The sequence below is a fragment of the Nelumbo lutea genome, chromosome 4 (genome assembly GCF_056320005.1).
Source record: "Nelumbo lutea isolate HS-2025 chromosome 4, American lotus-T2T, whole genome shotgun sequence".
In the NCBI taxonomy this organism is placed as follows: domain Eukaryota; kingdom Viridiplantae; phylum Streptophyta; class Magnoliopsida; order Proteales; family Nelumbonaceae; genus Nelumbo; species Nelumbo lutea.
In genome coordinates, this window is record NC_142687.1 from 34,906,687 (window position 1) to 34,920,661 (window position 13,975).

Consider the following 13,975-nt stretch of genomic DNA (forward strand, 5'->3'; position numbering starts at 1 on the left):
TGATTCCTAGTGTTGGTGCAGCTCAAAACACCAATATGTTTGCCATTTAAGATCTGCAGTATCGAGAATAGGTGCCTCAACCACAATGGGTCGGATTCAACACCAACCCGAACCTGACCTGAGATCTGATAAGGCAAGGCAGACCCTAACCTGATATTTTTATAGGGGATATAAATGGGCTTTACAATGGAAGCTATAGTGGCTAGCCCTCTCCCAAACCCTCCAACCCGATGAACCTGAAGTGGGGCATTATTATTGGTTGAACAGCACCTAATACAGCCACCAAGTGCAGTTAATCCAAGGCATTGAAAGGAAAAAGTGCAGCTAATCTGGCCTCCGAGCTAATTTAGATTAGCTGAACACATAGGTTGTATAACACATGCTGTAGAGCCAATGATAAACCCCACATAAGCCAAAAATGTTAAGTGAGTCCGGATCTGTATTTCATAGAGTGCGTTTCATACGGATCTCACAACATGTCCTGGCCATATATCAGGAATATCTCCTGTACTAGTATTTTTTTATTGTTTAGGAAGAGATATTCTCAACACAGGGCCGGATATATGATTGTGAGATGCACTCTGTGAAGAAGAGATCCCAATTCATATTTATAACTGATGTGGAACGTTACCATTGACTTCAAGCCTGCTAGGCACACAGTGTTGCGTTCAGCAACAGTTGGAGTTGGCAGTAAAACCTTTCCCATAAAATCCAGATTCCAGACCCAAATGGTCGGGCCATCCAACTCCTTCCCAAACTGGTCTGATGTGATTACAAAATACAAACATTGGCAAGAGCTATTACGTGGGCACCAAGAAAAAATTTAATGCTAATATAACTAAATAAATACTCGAGGGTCAAACTAAACACCGAGATATAGATTGTATATCCCTCTTTTGATCATCCTAACTTGTTTCCCAAGGAAATCTATCCATATCAATTGTTCAACTCCTACAATATATATATATATATATATATATATATATATATATATATATATTATTAATAACATGAAATGACAGACAGCACCTTGAATTTCAGGCTACACTCTTCTGGAATAAAGGTATTTCTGTAAGAATGAAGCATTTTTCTCACAAGTATAAGCCTATAAATGTGCATCATCATCACCACAAAGGCACAAACCCATTTCTAGTATTCATTCCTCGATCATAAGAGAATTGGAAACCCAGAGAAATTAAATTAATTAAAGATCGATCTCTGCTTCCTTAATTTGGCTTGAAGGACATAGCATAGCAATAGCAAAACAATGGTGTCAATGGAGCTGCAGAAGCGGCTAGCCGCTAGCATTCTCAAGTGTGGCAAAGGGAAGGTGTGGCTTGATCCCAATGAAGCTTCTGATATCTCCATGGCCAAGTCTAGTGAGTATATATCGTTCTTCACACCAGGCTCCAACTATTTTTATTGGGTTTCATGCATTAAAACTACTTTTGTCTTTATATAAAATTCCAATGTCTTTCTATCATCAATTTCTGTTTGGTGGAGCAAAGCATGCTTTATTGATAGTTTGCTTATAGTAATTCATAAGCTAGAACTGAATTGTTTGTCCTGAGATCTCATGCTCACTCAGTGAACATCAATTAAGTAAGTTTCTGGTTAATTCTCAAGTCTGAAGTCTGAACGTTTAACCAATTTTTGTAAAATGCGTTTGCCAATTACAATTTATTTCTGCTTTGTGCTTATTCGATCCTGTGTTGTTGAGAAGTATCAAGTACGTGGTTCCATGCATATCATCCTATGGATTAAATTATTTATAGAATATCAGAAAATTCATTTTTTTTGAAAGTCAAACAAAAAAAAATATTGGGGAAATCTCAAAATTATGTTCACCATTTTGTATGATTTTGCTTTTCAATAAATAAATAAATAAAACTATTGTTGTTTCAGCAAAGATAGAGAGCTGCAACTGAATCAAACCAAATGAGATATAGGCAAATCCAACATTGATTTGTTTATGTCCAAATTTGGATCAGATCTTATCCATCAAATTTATTTCATATCTAGTCGAATTTGAATTGTAATTGAATATTGAATGGTATAAATAAATTAAACTAAAAATGATCAAAATATTATATATCATTAATAATGAATTGAACTAAAAATAATGACCTTGTCCATGTTGTAATTCATAAACAAAATGAATTAAAAAAAAAATGGGGAAATCTCAAAATCATGTTCACCATTTTGTATGATTTTACTTTTCAATAAATAAATAAATAAATAAAACTGTTGTTGTTTCAGTAAAAATAGAGCTGCAACTGAATCAAACCAAATGAGATATAGACAAATCCAACATTGATTTGTTTATGTCCAAATTTGGATCAGATCTTATCCATCAAATTTATTTCAGATATAGTCGAATTTGAATTGTAATTGGATATTGAATGGTATAATAAATTAAACTAAAAATGATCAAAATATTATATATCATTAATAGTGAATTGAATTAAAAATAATGACCTTGTCCATGCTGTAATTCATAAATAAAATGAATTCAAAATTATTTGTATGAAACTTGAATATATGACAATTTGGCAAAAACACAATATTGATTCATATAATCATATTATATGAGATTGGATAGGGGTGGATCCGTGTTTGATCCAATTTCAAACAAATCGAATTTGGGAAATCTTAATTATATTGTCTGTAGTCCTAATTAAGCAAAAAAACGAGTAACAACATCTAAGATCCAACCACACTGAGCAACTGGTATGATAATGACTTAAATGTGAATTGATCTGCTTGTTTACAGGGCAGAACATAAGGAAACTGGTGAAAGATGGTATCATCACCAAGAAGCCAGCAAAGATCCATTCAAGATCAAGGGCCAAGACTTTGAAGGAGGCAAAGAGGAAAGGGAGGCATTCAGGGAATGGGAAGCGCAAGGGGACACAGGAGGCTAGGCAACCAACAGAGTTACTGTGGATGAGGAGGATGAGGGTGTTAAGGCGACTACTCCGAAAGTACCAGGATTTCGACAAGATTGATAGGCACATGTACCACTACTTGTACATGAAGGTGAAGGGAAATGCATTCAAGAACAAGCGAGTGCTGATGGAGAGTGTTCACAAGTCCAAGGCTGAGAAAGCAAGAAAGAAGATAGTATTTGATCAGTTTGAGGCCAAGAAAGCCAAAAGCCTAGCTATCAGGGAGAGGGAGAGTAGAAAGGAGAGAGATGTGGTTGGCCAACTTAAGGCAAATTACATTCAAGACTTGCCTATGCTACTCTCTATTCCTTAAAACTTGTTTGCACCATATAACTTCACCCTGCTGGTGGGAGTAATTGAAAAATCAAAACAAACAAATGAATCAAGTGGTTGATGACAAGTCCATTAGTATTTCAGGATTTGATTAGTTTTCTTTCAAAATGATATATGTATTGTTTGTGATAATGTTCAGTTTGTATGTGTTGGTTTTGGTTTGTTCTTTGTAAAATTGATGCAGTGTTCGAGATCAATTTGTATTTGTAATAGGTTTTGTATTAGATTTTGTCAATCTGAAATGTTTGTTTTTGATAAGTGATGCTACCTGATGAGGGCGGATTTGGCCCTCCAATGAAATTATGACACCTTGTCACGGGGGTAGTCGTTGGGACCCGTGCAGCACTCGAATGCGACGAGTAAGCCTAAGCAACAATCAACAACACAAGAAAAGGCAACAAAGATGGCGCATGAATTAGATAAAAGGCAAATTATATTGTATTAATGGATGACAAGCATAAGCACACAGTTCAGTGTCGAGGGGATCTCATGCTTAACCTTTACATGCTCATGACTCACTCGACTACCTACCTCCCCTCAAAGAGTACGTTAAGCTTTTGGGGGAGTGACAATAGGAAACATCAAAAGGATGAAAAACCATACTATATAATTACAATAACACCATTGGCGGTCCCCCCTTACAAAAGACATGCAAAGCCCACCCATGACACACATGTTGACACCATGAAGGCACGCGGTTGGCACTCTGATGGCTCACGGTAGGTGTTTGATGGCACAACGAAGGAGTCACTTGTGACATTCTCCCCCACTCAATTCAATCTATGTCCTCGGAGATCGGCTTCGGTTGGTCCCTTAAAGTCACTGTTGAGGAAGGAAGGTTCTTCTACTGCTCCTCGAACCAGCTGTCGTCCAAGGCCGAGGTGTATATTTTGGTGGCATGGTTGGGTTGGCTTATTCTGTTGGGGTTTCCTATGGCTAAGTCCTTTCCTGGCAGCCTCAAGGTATGTTAGCGATTGGTTCAGTTTGGCTAAGGGGTAGGTTTGGGCTAGGTAAGGATCAAAATGGTGTTTTGGATTATTAAGGTGTGGGTTTCCATTCATTTTTCCTCAAGGGTAACTCACAGGGCTACTACGGAAATTAGCCTGAGGGATGATGTGAATGTGGTCCCTAAATGGCTTGGGTGGCACTCGCTCTCCCCGGTGGTTGTGGTAGTAGATGTGGGCAAGGTTTTCCACGGCCTTGGGTCTTCTTCTGTTGAGCCCACCAATTGCGGGCGCTTGCGGCTTCTGCTGCGAAGTCGACTTCTACTGATGTGGTTGGTGTTGAAGCTAATGCTGATGCTGATGTTGGTGATGACTTGGGCACTGGCACTGGCGTTGGCGCTAGAAATGGAACTGTTTTGGGGGTGACTTCTTCCTGGTGACGACTTCCCAACCAGTTCTAGTGTCGATGTGAGGTACTTGACATAGGTTCTTCCTTGTTGACGTGGCGCTGTCTTCATGGTTGCTGGTTTCTTGGTACAACTGCAAGGCTGAAAGCTGCTTCCCAAGTATCTACAAGGCTGATGAGACAGGAACCATGCAAGAGGAGTGTTCGTCCAAAATAAGTAAGCTGCTGATGTGTGGCATAAGTGCTGCTTCCACTTGCTTGAGGAACTCCACTCCAAGAACATCCTGAAAATCATCCAAGGGAACCACATATAGATTGATGGGTCCTTTCCATGGTCCAACTTTGAGTTCTACTCCACGGGCCATGCCCTCTACTACTTTAGCCCCGGAGTTGACTGCCTTGACCCACCCAGTTTGTTTGGTGGTGGTCAAGCCGAGTCTCTTTGCCTCCGCAAGAGAAATGAAATTGTGGGTGGCCCCAGTGTCCACCAAGGCTTGGGTCGGCCTCCCGCCGAGGGTGATGTCTACATAATTCAGCCCCTTGTGGGATTTGGTGGGCCGCTTGGATGTGGCCTCTTTCTTGACCATGGCGTTGATGAGTTGGAGAGCGCCTACTCTTGGCGCCGCTGCGGGTTTCTCCTCATCGCTCTCTTCACTGTCGCTGAGTTTGGCGATGAGGGCAGTTATTTTCTTTCGGGTTGGATAGTCACTCGTCCAATGCTTCTCATTGCAAAGGTAACAAGGCGCAGGAGGAGGTCTCCAAGTGAATTGGTGGCCCTGATAGCTTGGGCCTCCTTGTGGCTTCTTCCCGTGTTGGTAATTGTAGGGCTTGTCCGCGGGCACTGGCTTCTCCTTTGTAGAGGTTGATTGCTGATCTCCCCCACTCAAACTCATGGTACGTGGGCTGGATGGTTTTTGCACATCTTCCTTAGGTGTTCTCAAAACAACAAGTTGCTCAGCTATGGCCATGGCGGTGGCGAGGTCCTCAACCCCCGTGTCACTGGAGTTCGAGCTTGGTCCATGGCTTGAGACCGTCCATAAAATTGAACAAAAGGTCCTTGTCTGACATGTCGGTGATCTCCAGCGTCAAGGCCAAAAACTCCTTGGTCATGTAGTGATTCTTGATGTTTGAGATTCTTCATTCTTCAGTGCGCCAGGTACTCAACATTTTATGGGTAGAACTATCGCTTGATCTCATGCTTGAATCCAACCCAAGTGTCGATGGTGCGGGTTCCACATTCAATGTCTTGGCAACACCTATGCCACCATAACATTGCGAGTCAAATACATAGCAGCTGTATGCACCTGAGTTTGGTTGTCAATGATGCCAGTGGCGGAGAAATATTGCTCCAATTGCCACAAGAAGTTATCAAGCTCCCTAGCATCCCGAGCACCCAAGTAAGGTGTTGGCTCTCGGATCTTGATGTTCATGGAAGCTAGGGTGGAGGGAGTGCTAGGTGCGTTGGCCACTGCCCTCTTTAGGAGAGTCATCTCATCTCTTATCTTATCCAATTGCGCTTGAAATTTGTCTAGCAAGCCTTGTAGGTTGAGGTGGAGTTCAACCTACATGGGCACCATTGAAACGTCCTTCTAGTTCCACCACTGCATTCTCAACCATCTCTAGGTTGAGGTGGAGTTCAACCCGATCTTCAGTTTCTCCCACTGTCACCTCGCAACGTAGGAGGCGCATGTCCACGCTAGCTAGTTGGTCGACTGGTTTGTCATGCTTGCTAGCTTTAGTTGTGCGGCCCTTTGGGGCTTGTTTCTTGGTAGGTTTGTCAAGTGGAGCTTCATCAGTGTCGTGGGCTTGGAATTGCCCATGTGGTGTGTCATCGGCAATGCCACAGTTGCTCTTCATTGTGTTGATGTAGGGACAAAGACAAAGTCCAGAGTGTGTGTAGGAGCTCCTGCTCTGATACCAACTGTCACGGGGGTAGTCATTGGGACCCCATGCGGCACTCGAATGCGACGAATAAGCCTAAGCAACAAGCAACAACACAAGAAAAGGCAACAAAGATGGCACATGAATTAGATAAAAGGCAAATTGTATTGCATTAATGGATGAAAAGCATAAGCACACAGTTCAATGTCGAGGGGATCTCATGCTTAACCTTTACATGCTCATGACTCACTCGATTACCTACCTCCCCTCAAAGAGTACGTTAAGCTTTTGGGGGAGTGACAATAGGAAACATCAAAAGGATGAAAAATCATACTATGTAATTATAATAATGCCATTGGCGGTCCCCCCTTACAAAAGAAATGCAAAGCCCACCCATGACACACATGTTGACACCATGAAGGCATGCGGTTGGCACTTTGATGGCTCACGGTAAGTGCTTGATGGCGCGACGAAGGAGTCACCTGTGACAACCTAGCAGCCTCTTGACAACCAAGTAGCTCGCCACTAGGCAGTTCGCATAAGGCAGCTCGCCACTGGGCAACTCGCCACAGGCAGCTCAACCTCATGTAGCCTGGCACCTCAGAACAACTAGGTGACACCAGGGACCACTTTGACAACAACTTGCCTTTGCTAAGTTGATGGTGTCCCACCATGCGGCCTGGCACAGGCACGGCCTGACAACTTGGCCCTGGTGCGACCTGGCCCTGGCACGAGCTGGCAGTCTGGCCTTGGCTTGACTGGCCCTAGCACGAGCTGGCAACCTGGCCCTGGCACGACATGGCCCTAGCACGAGCTGGCAGCCTGGCCCAAGCATCGACCTGGCGGCCTGACACAGGTGCCAACCTGACAACCTCGAGGAGCTCACCATCGTATCCCCCATTTTACGGGATTGTGACTTGTAACGGTTATATTTGCTCACCAACTCCTTGTTCCAATGGGAAGGGACAGTATTACCATTTGATTGCATTTCATCCACCTAACACACAACAAGTCCCATCACAGCGGGAATCTAGGAACTTCTCCACCTAACCCACGAGGACTCCAGTATATAAAGACCTCACCCCCAAGGGTGAAGAAGGAGATAAAGGCTGAAGGAAGAGATGGTAATCTTTGCTCTCTAGTTCTCTCATTCTCATATATCGTCTTCAAGTTCTCTACTACTATACTGTGCTAACTTAGCCATCGGAGTGACCTCACCGGGTAAACACCCCCGGGTCCTCTGACATCTGGTTCCTTGCAGGCTTCTTAAAGTGCAACAAAGCTCATCAAGGTAGCTCACCTCCAGGCAGCTCATCAAGGTAGCTCACCTACAAGCAGTTCATCAAGGTAGCTCACCTCCAGGTAGCTCATCAAGGTAACTCACCTACAAGCAGCTCATCAAGGTAGTTCACCTCCAAGCAGCTTATCAAGGTAGTTCACCACTAGGCAGTTCGCCACCAGGTAGCTCACCACCAGGCAGGTCAGCACCAGGCAGTTCGCCACTTGGTAGCTCGCCACCAGGCAGCTCCACTTCAGCCCTTGAGTCATAGGCCACTCGGGAGCAGACAAGATGACGGGGTACTTAGCCAAAAAATTGTTACATCATCAAAAAATTGATACGTGACTAGAAACCGTTACATCATTTGGCGCCGTCTATGGGAACACGCTACATAAAGCTAAGTTCTCATCCTACAAAAAGCTAAGTTCTTATCTTACAAAAAGTTAAGTCCTCTTCTCCCAGAAAGCTAAGTCCTCTTCTCCCAGAAAGCTAAGTCCTCACCTTGTTAGAAACTAAAGATCCCGCTTTATGGTTTCCTTTTTTTATGAACTCAAAGGAACTGAAGCTCCCGCATTATGAGGCGAAGGCAGCGTAATTATAACTCTAAGGTGCCCCCCCCGGCGGCCAGGCGTGGCCTATGCACGGCCTGGCAGCCTGGCGCAGCCTGGTAGCCTAGTACATGTGCCGACTTGGTGCGACCTGGCATGGGCGCCGACATGGCGGCCTGGCCCAGGCGTGAACTTACGAACTAAAAAGGCACCAGCCTCATAAACAAGTAAGCAAGCTCTAGCTCTTAGATTGTGATTTCTAGCTCGCGGTCTACCATGAGAGTACTAACTTAGCCATCACTGTGACCTCACCGGGTTAGCCACCCCGGGTCCTCTAACATTTAGTGCCTTGTAGGTCTCTAGAGAGCAACGAAGCTCATCAATCTAGCTCTGCACCTGGGTAGTTCGTCAGCACCTCATAGGCAGCTCGTTAGCACCTCATAGACAACCCGACACCTCACAGGCAGCTTGGCACCTCATAGGTAGAGACCTCGGCGCTACAATAAGACCCAATTGCCTCTTTGGCATGGGCAAAAGTTCAGGAGTGGACCATGAGTCCCTCCCAAAGCCTAAGGGCCAATGCTATTGAAAAACCCAGTCGCCTCTTCGGCATGGGCAAAGTTCAGGAGTGGAAGAGTGGACCATGAGTCACTCCCAAAGCCTAAGGGCCGATACTGCTGAAAGACCCAGTCGCCTCTTTGGCATGGGCAAAGTCCAGGAGTGGACTTAGTCACCTCTTCAGCATGGGCAAAGTTTAGGAGTGGACCATGAGTCGCTCCCAAAGCCTAAGGGCCAATACTGTTGAAAGACCCAGTCACCTCTACTGCATGGGCAACACTATTGCACAAGAGCTAGCCGCCTCGTTGGCATGGACAAAGTCAACAAGAGTGGATTATAAGCAGCTCCCAGAGCCTAAGAAACTGAATCAACACTTATGAGCTCATCAAATTACGGGCCAAAAGGAGAAATCTACTCCCTTCGCCTAGTTACTTTCAGCTCGGGAGTGGGGGGCAAATGATGAGGGCAGATTTGGCCCTCCAATGACATTATGACAACCAGGCAGCTCGCCACTAGGCGGTTCGCTACAGGCAGCTCGCCACAGGCAGCTCACCACAGACAACTCACCCTCATGTAGCCTGGCACCTTAGAATAACTAGGTGACAGTCGGGACCACTTTGACAACAACTTACCTTTGCTAAGTTGGTGGTGTCCCACCAGGCGGCCTGGCCCTGGCATGAGCTGGCAGCCTGGCCCTGGCATGAGCTGACATCCTGACCCTGGCATGACCTGGCCATGGCACGAGCTGGCAGCCTGGCCCTGGCGTGACTTGGTCTTGGCACGAACTGGCAGCCTGGCCCTGGCACGACTTGGCGGCCTGGCCTAGGCACGACCTAGCGGCCTGGCCCAGGCACCGACCTGGCGGCATGACACAGGCGTCAACCTGACAACCTCGAGGAGCTCACCACCGTACCCCGCATTTTACGGGATTGTGACTTGTAACAGCTATATTAGCTCACCAACTCCTTGTTCTAACGAGAAGGGACAGTATTACCGTTTGACGGCATTTCATCCATCTAACATGCAACAAGTCCCATCACAACATGAATCCAGGAACTGCTTCACCTAACCCACGAGGGCTCCAGTATATAAAGACCTCACCCCCAGGGGCGAAGAAGGAGGCAAAGGCTGAAGGAAGAGATGGTAATCTCTGCTCTCTAGCTCTCTCATTCTCATATATCATCTTCAAGCTCTCTATTACTATACTATGCTGCTAACTTAGCCATTAGAGTGACCTCACCGGGTAAACACCCCCGGGTCCTCTGACATCTGGTTCCTTGCAGGCCTCTAAAAGAGCAACAAAGCTCATCAAGGTAGCTCACCTCCAAGCAATTCATGAAGGTAGCTCACCTACAAGTAGCTCATCAAGGTAGCTCACCTCTAGGTAGCTCATCAAGGTAGCTCACCTACAAGCAGCTCATCAAGGCAGTTCACCTCCAGGCAGCTCATCAAGGTAGCTCACCTACAAGCAGCTCATCAAGGTAGCTCACCTACAAGCAGCTCATCAAGGTAGCTCACCTACAAGCAGCTCATCAAGGTAGCTCACCTACAAGCAGCTCATCAAGGTAGTTCACCTCCAGGCAGCTCATCAAGGTAGCTCACCTACAAGCAGCTCATTAAGGTAGTTCACCTCCAAGCAGCTCATCAAGGTAGTTCACCACTAGGCAGTTCGCCACCAGGTAGCTCACCACCAAGTAGCTCGACACCAGACAGTTTGCTAGTAGGTAGCTCGCCACCAGGCAGCTCCACTTCAACCTCTGAGTCACAGGCTCACCACCAAGTAGTTCGCTACTGGGTAGCTCGCCACCAGACAGGTTGCCACTGGGGAGTTTCACTTTAGCCTCTGAGTCAGAGGCCACTCGGAAGCAGACGAGATAACGAGGTACTTAGTAAAAAAATTGTTACATCACCAAAAAATTGATATGTGACCATAAACCATTATATCATTACCCAACGACATTATTAGATTCTTCTGACTTTGGCAAAGTAAATCAACCCATTTTGCCAAACAGGGCTGCAAACGGTATCCCATTTGTCTAAATTCCAATTCGAATTTCATCTCATTAAAGGTAATCCAAATTTGACTTATTTATAATTGGATTGATTGATTTGAAACTTATATTATATCTATTTGTAAACTTGGTTTGAATATTGTATTTTTACTATATTGTCATGTTAGAAGTGCAAATTTAATATTATTTTTAGTTCATGAAATTTAAAATCAGTCATTTTTAGTTCATTTATTAATAACAAATGATGTTTTTATCATTTTATTAGAATTCGAATGTAAGCAAATAAAATTTGCAACTACCTAAATCCAATTGGATTCAATCCCTTTGCAGCCCTATTACCAAGGGGCCATTTAATGACAATTTAAGTGACTCAACTTAATGACTTATTGCTTTGGTTGAAATAGTCATATAAGAGAATAAGGAAATGTTTGGTTTTGATGGATTTAAAAATGGTGCTATGTTAGAGTCAGCTCGGTGTGACTTTTTTTTTTGTGTGCGTAAAATGAATGTTTGATTCATGCATTTATTGAAAAACGGTAAAAAATTGTAATAACCTCCAAAATCGAAATAAGCTCGTCAATTTTGACATTTCCTTTATCAGCCTACTGTTGCCCCAACGGCTGGATGGCGTGGAGGCCATGTGTAACTCATGCATTTGCTGGTTATGTTTGATTTGAAGGAAAAGTAGAGAAATGAAGGGAAAGGCAAGAAAACCTATACAAGATTTGTCAAGGTTTTTTAGCCTTTCCTCTCATTTTCCTATATTTTCCTTCAAATCAAATACGGTCTATATTATAGTAAAGGTTTTCCTATCCTTTCCCTTTCCCTTTCTTTCCTTCAAACCAAACATAACAATAAGGTTTCGATGATTTTCCATCCATGACCTGTTTTCTTCTTCGCCGCTGCAATTTCTCACCATTTGGTTGTCGCCGGAAAGCATGCATACTAGTTTTTTGTTTTTTGGTTTTCCTTCCGTCTTAACATGAAAACTCATATTATCTCACCGTACCATCGTTCTAGGTTTCTAGAGCTGGAACGAGACCACTGCAATTCCTTACCGTCCGGTCATTGCCGGTACCATTAGTATATATGCATACTAATTTTCTTCTTTTCCTTCCTGTTTTTACAATCAAACTCATTATTATTTCACCGTACCATCATGGCATCATTATAGGTTTTTAGTGTTGGAGCGAGTTGCCCGAAGCCTATTCGCCATCCAGTTTTTAGTTGCCATATGTGATTACTGTTGTTGGAACGGGTTTGCAGGCAAGGTGTTTGATGCTAAAAAGCTCCAGGAGTTAGCTAAACTCGATTAGAGAAGGAACCCCACCATGGCTGAAACTGGTTAACCGAGAAGGAACGCCACCGAGGTTGCTGTTGTTCAGAATACTAGGAGCTGAGCGGCACTGATGAGGAGGAAACCCACCATGGTGGTGGTGGTTGTTCAGAAATACCAGCCTCTGTTTCACCTGTTACAGTCTTAAATGGTTAAGGGGCATGATTTGATACTTTCCATTAATCCTAGGGCTTTTGGCACATTGGTCGGGTTGTTATCATCACCATACCCTGTTTTCTCCAAATGGTAAGCAAATTGAATTCAGAGAACCTGACATTACCAAAATGACTTCTCTCTTTGAATTATTTTTTTTGGTAAATTATAAAGACCTCCGTACTATGAGGTCTGTGACAAAGACCCCTGTACTTTGTTTACCGTGAGATTGCAATATTTTTTAATCTCTATACTATCCTTGTAATTCGAAAAAAAATACTATTCATCTTCCTCGGTCTCACGATACACAAACAACGGCGGCGGTAGCTGTTGCAGCGGCGGCAGCGGACTTCCGAAGTCCTCCCTCTCTTCTCCTTTCCCTTTCTCTCCTCCCCTTCTTCCCGAAGAAAAACACAACAGATATTGAGCACAAAGCTCAGTCCCAACACCATCATAGCTGATCCGGTGATTGCCGAGTCCAAGGACTCCTTCGATAATCAGCTGAAAATTCAGAAGCTTAAGGACACGATTTTTGCTGTCAACGAACACCTCACTAAGGCGAAGAAGCAAGGTGCTTTCTCGAGTTTAATTGTTGCCAAATCCATCCCAAAGAACTTGCATCGTGTCGCGATGCGGCTGATGCAAGAGCGAATTGAGAATCCAGAGAAGTATTCGGAGGAAGGAAAGACGCCTCCTCCGGAACTGGAGGATCCTAAACTTTACCACTATGCAATTTTTTCCGATAATGTGGTCGCTGCGTCTGTTGTGGTTAATTCGGCGGTGAAGAATTCGAAAGAGCCGTGGAAGCACGTTTTTCATGTCGTAACTGACAAGATGAATCTTGGGGCAATGCAAGTCATGTTCAAGATGAGAGATTATAAGGGAGCTCACATAGAGGTGAAAGCAGTGGAAGATTACAAGTTTTTGAGCTCTTCTCATGTTCCAGTGCTCCGGCAGCTTGAATCTGCAAACTTGCAGAGGTTTTATTTTGAGAACAAGCTTGAGAACGCTACCAAAGATACAACAAACATGAAACTCAGGAACCCAAAGTATCTCTCGATGCTTAATCACCTGAGGTTTTATTTACCAGAGATGTACCCGAGCACAGGATATTGTTTTTGGATGACGATATCGTTGTTCAGAGGGATCTTACGGGGTTGTGGAAGATTGAGCAAGCTTGTGAACGATCATAATGCAAACGAGGGAGAGAAAGGTTCTCCGGTTCGAATTTCAGCCGTAGGGGTACCTGATCGCTGTAGCTTTTCAGAGTTTCTGTATTTGCATGGGAAGAAAAAGAGAAATAGCAAAGCACCAAATCCACTTCGTCAAATTCAAAATCCTCTTCTACATCGTCGTCGTCTTTGGAGGGGAGCAAAAAATGGAGGCTGAAAGATTTTCTGTTGTTTTAAAAAACTTCAAAAGGTTGAGCAACGGACAAGGATCCTTTCAAAAAATTCGCGGTTTTATCCAAGAAACAAAATGACGTAAAGAACTCAAGCTTCCGATCAACCGGCAGCTCCGGTTCGAAGAGAAGAGGGCCAGTTTCAGCTCATGAGTTGCATTACATGGTGAACCAG

The 13,975-nt window shown here is 44.2% G+C and overlaps 1 protein-coding gene and 1 pseudogene across 1 annotated transcript; both read left to right on the forward strand.

Annotated features, from left to right (window-relative positions):
• The first annotated feature begins 1,021 nt into the window (after positions 1-1,021).
• Positions 1,022-3,548, forward strand: LOC148855151 (large ribosomal subunit protein eL19z-like). Its single transcript, XM_088986648.1, has 2 exons — positions 1,022-1,379; positions 2,774-3,548. Exons 1-2 carry the CDS (start codon positions 1,268-1,270, stop codon positions 3,259-3,261), a joined length of 600 nt encoding a protein of 199 aa, XP_088842774.1. The 5' UTR covers positions 1,022-1,267; the 3' UTR covers positions 3,262-3,548.
• A 6,392-nt stretch (positions 3,549-9,940) lies between these two features.
• Positions 9,941-13,734, forward strand: LOC148855152 (galacturonosyltransferase 8 pseudogene; annotated as a pseudogene).
• The last annotated feature ends 241 nt before the right edge of the window (positions 13,735-13,975 follow it).

Coding starts and splice junctions, on each gene's coding strand:
- LOC148855151 (XM_088986648.1), top strand. CDS start 1,268: ATGGTGTCAATGGAGCTGCAGAAGCGGCTAGCCGCTAGCATTCTCAAG. Junction 1,380..2,773: donor TATCTCCATGGCCAAGTCTA/GTGAGTATATAT, acceptor GCTTGTTTACAG/GGCAGAACATAAGGAAACTG.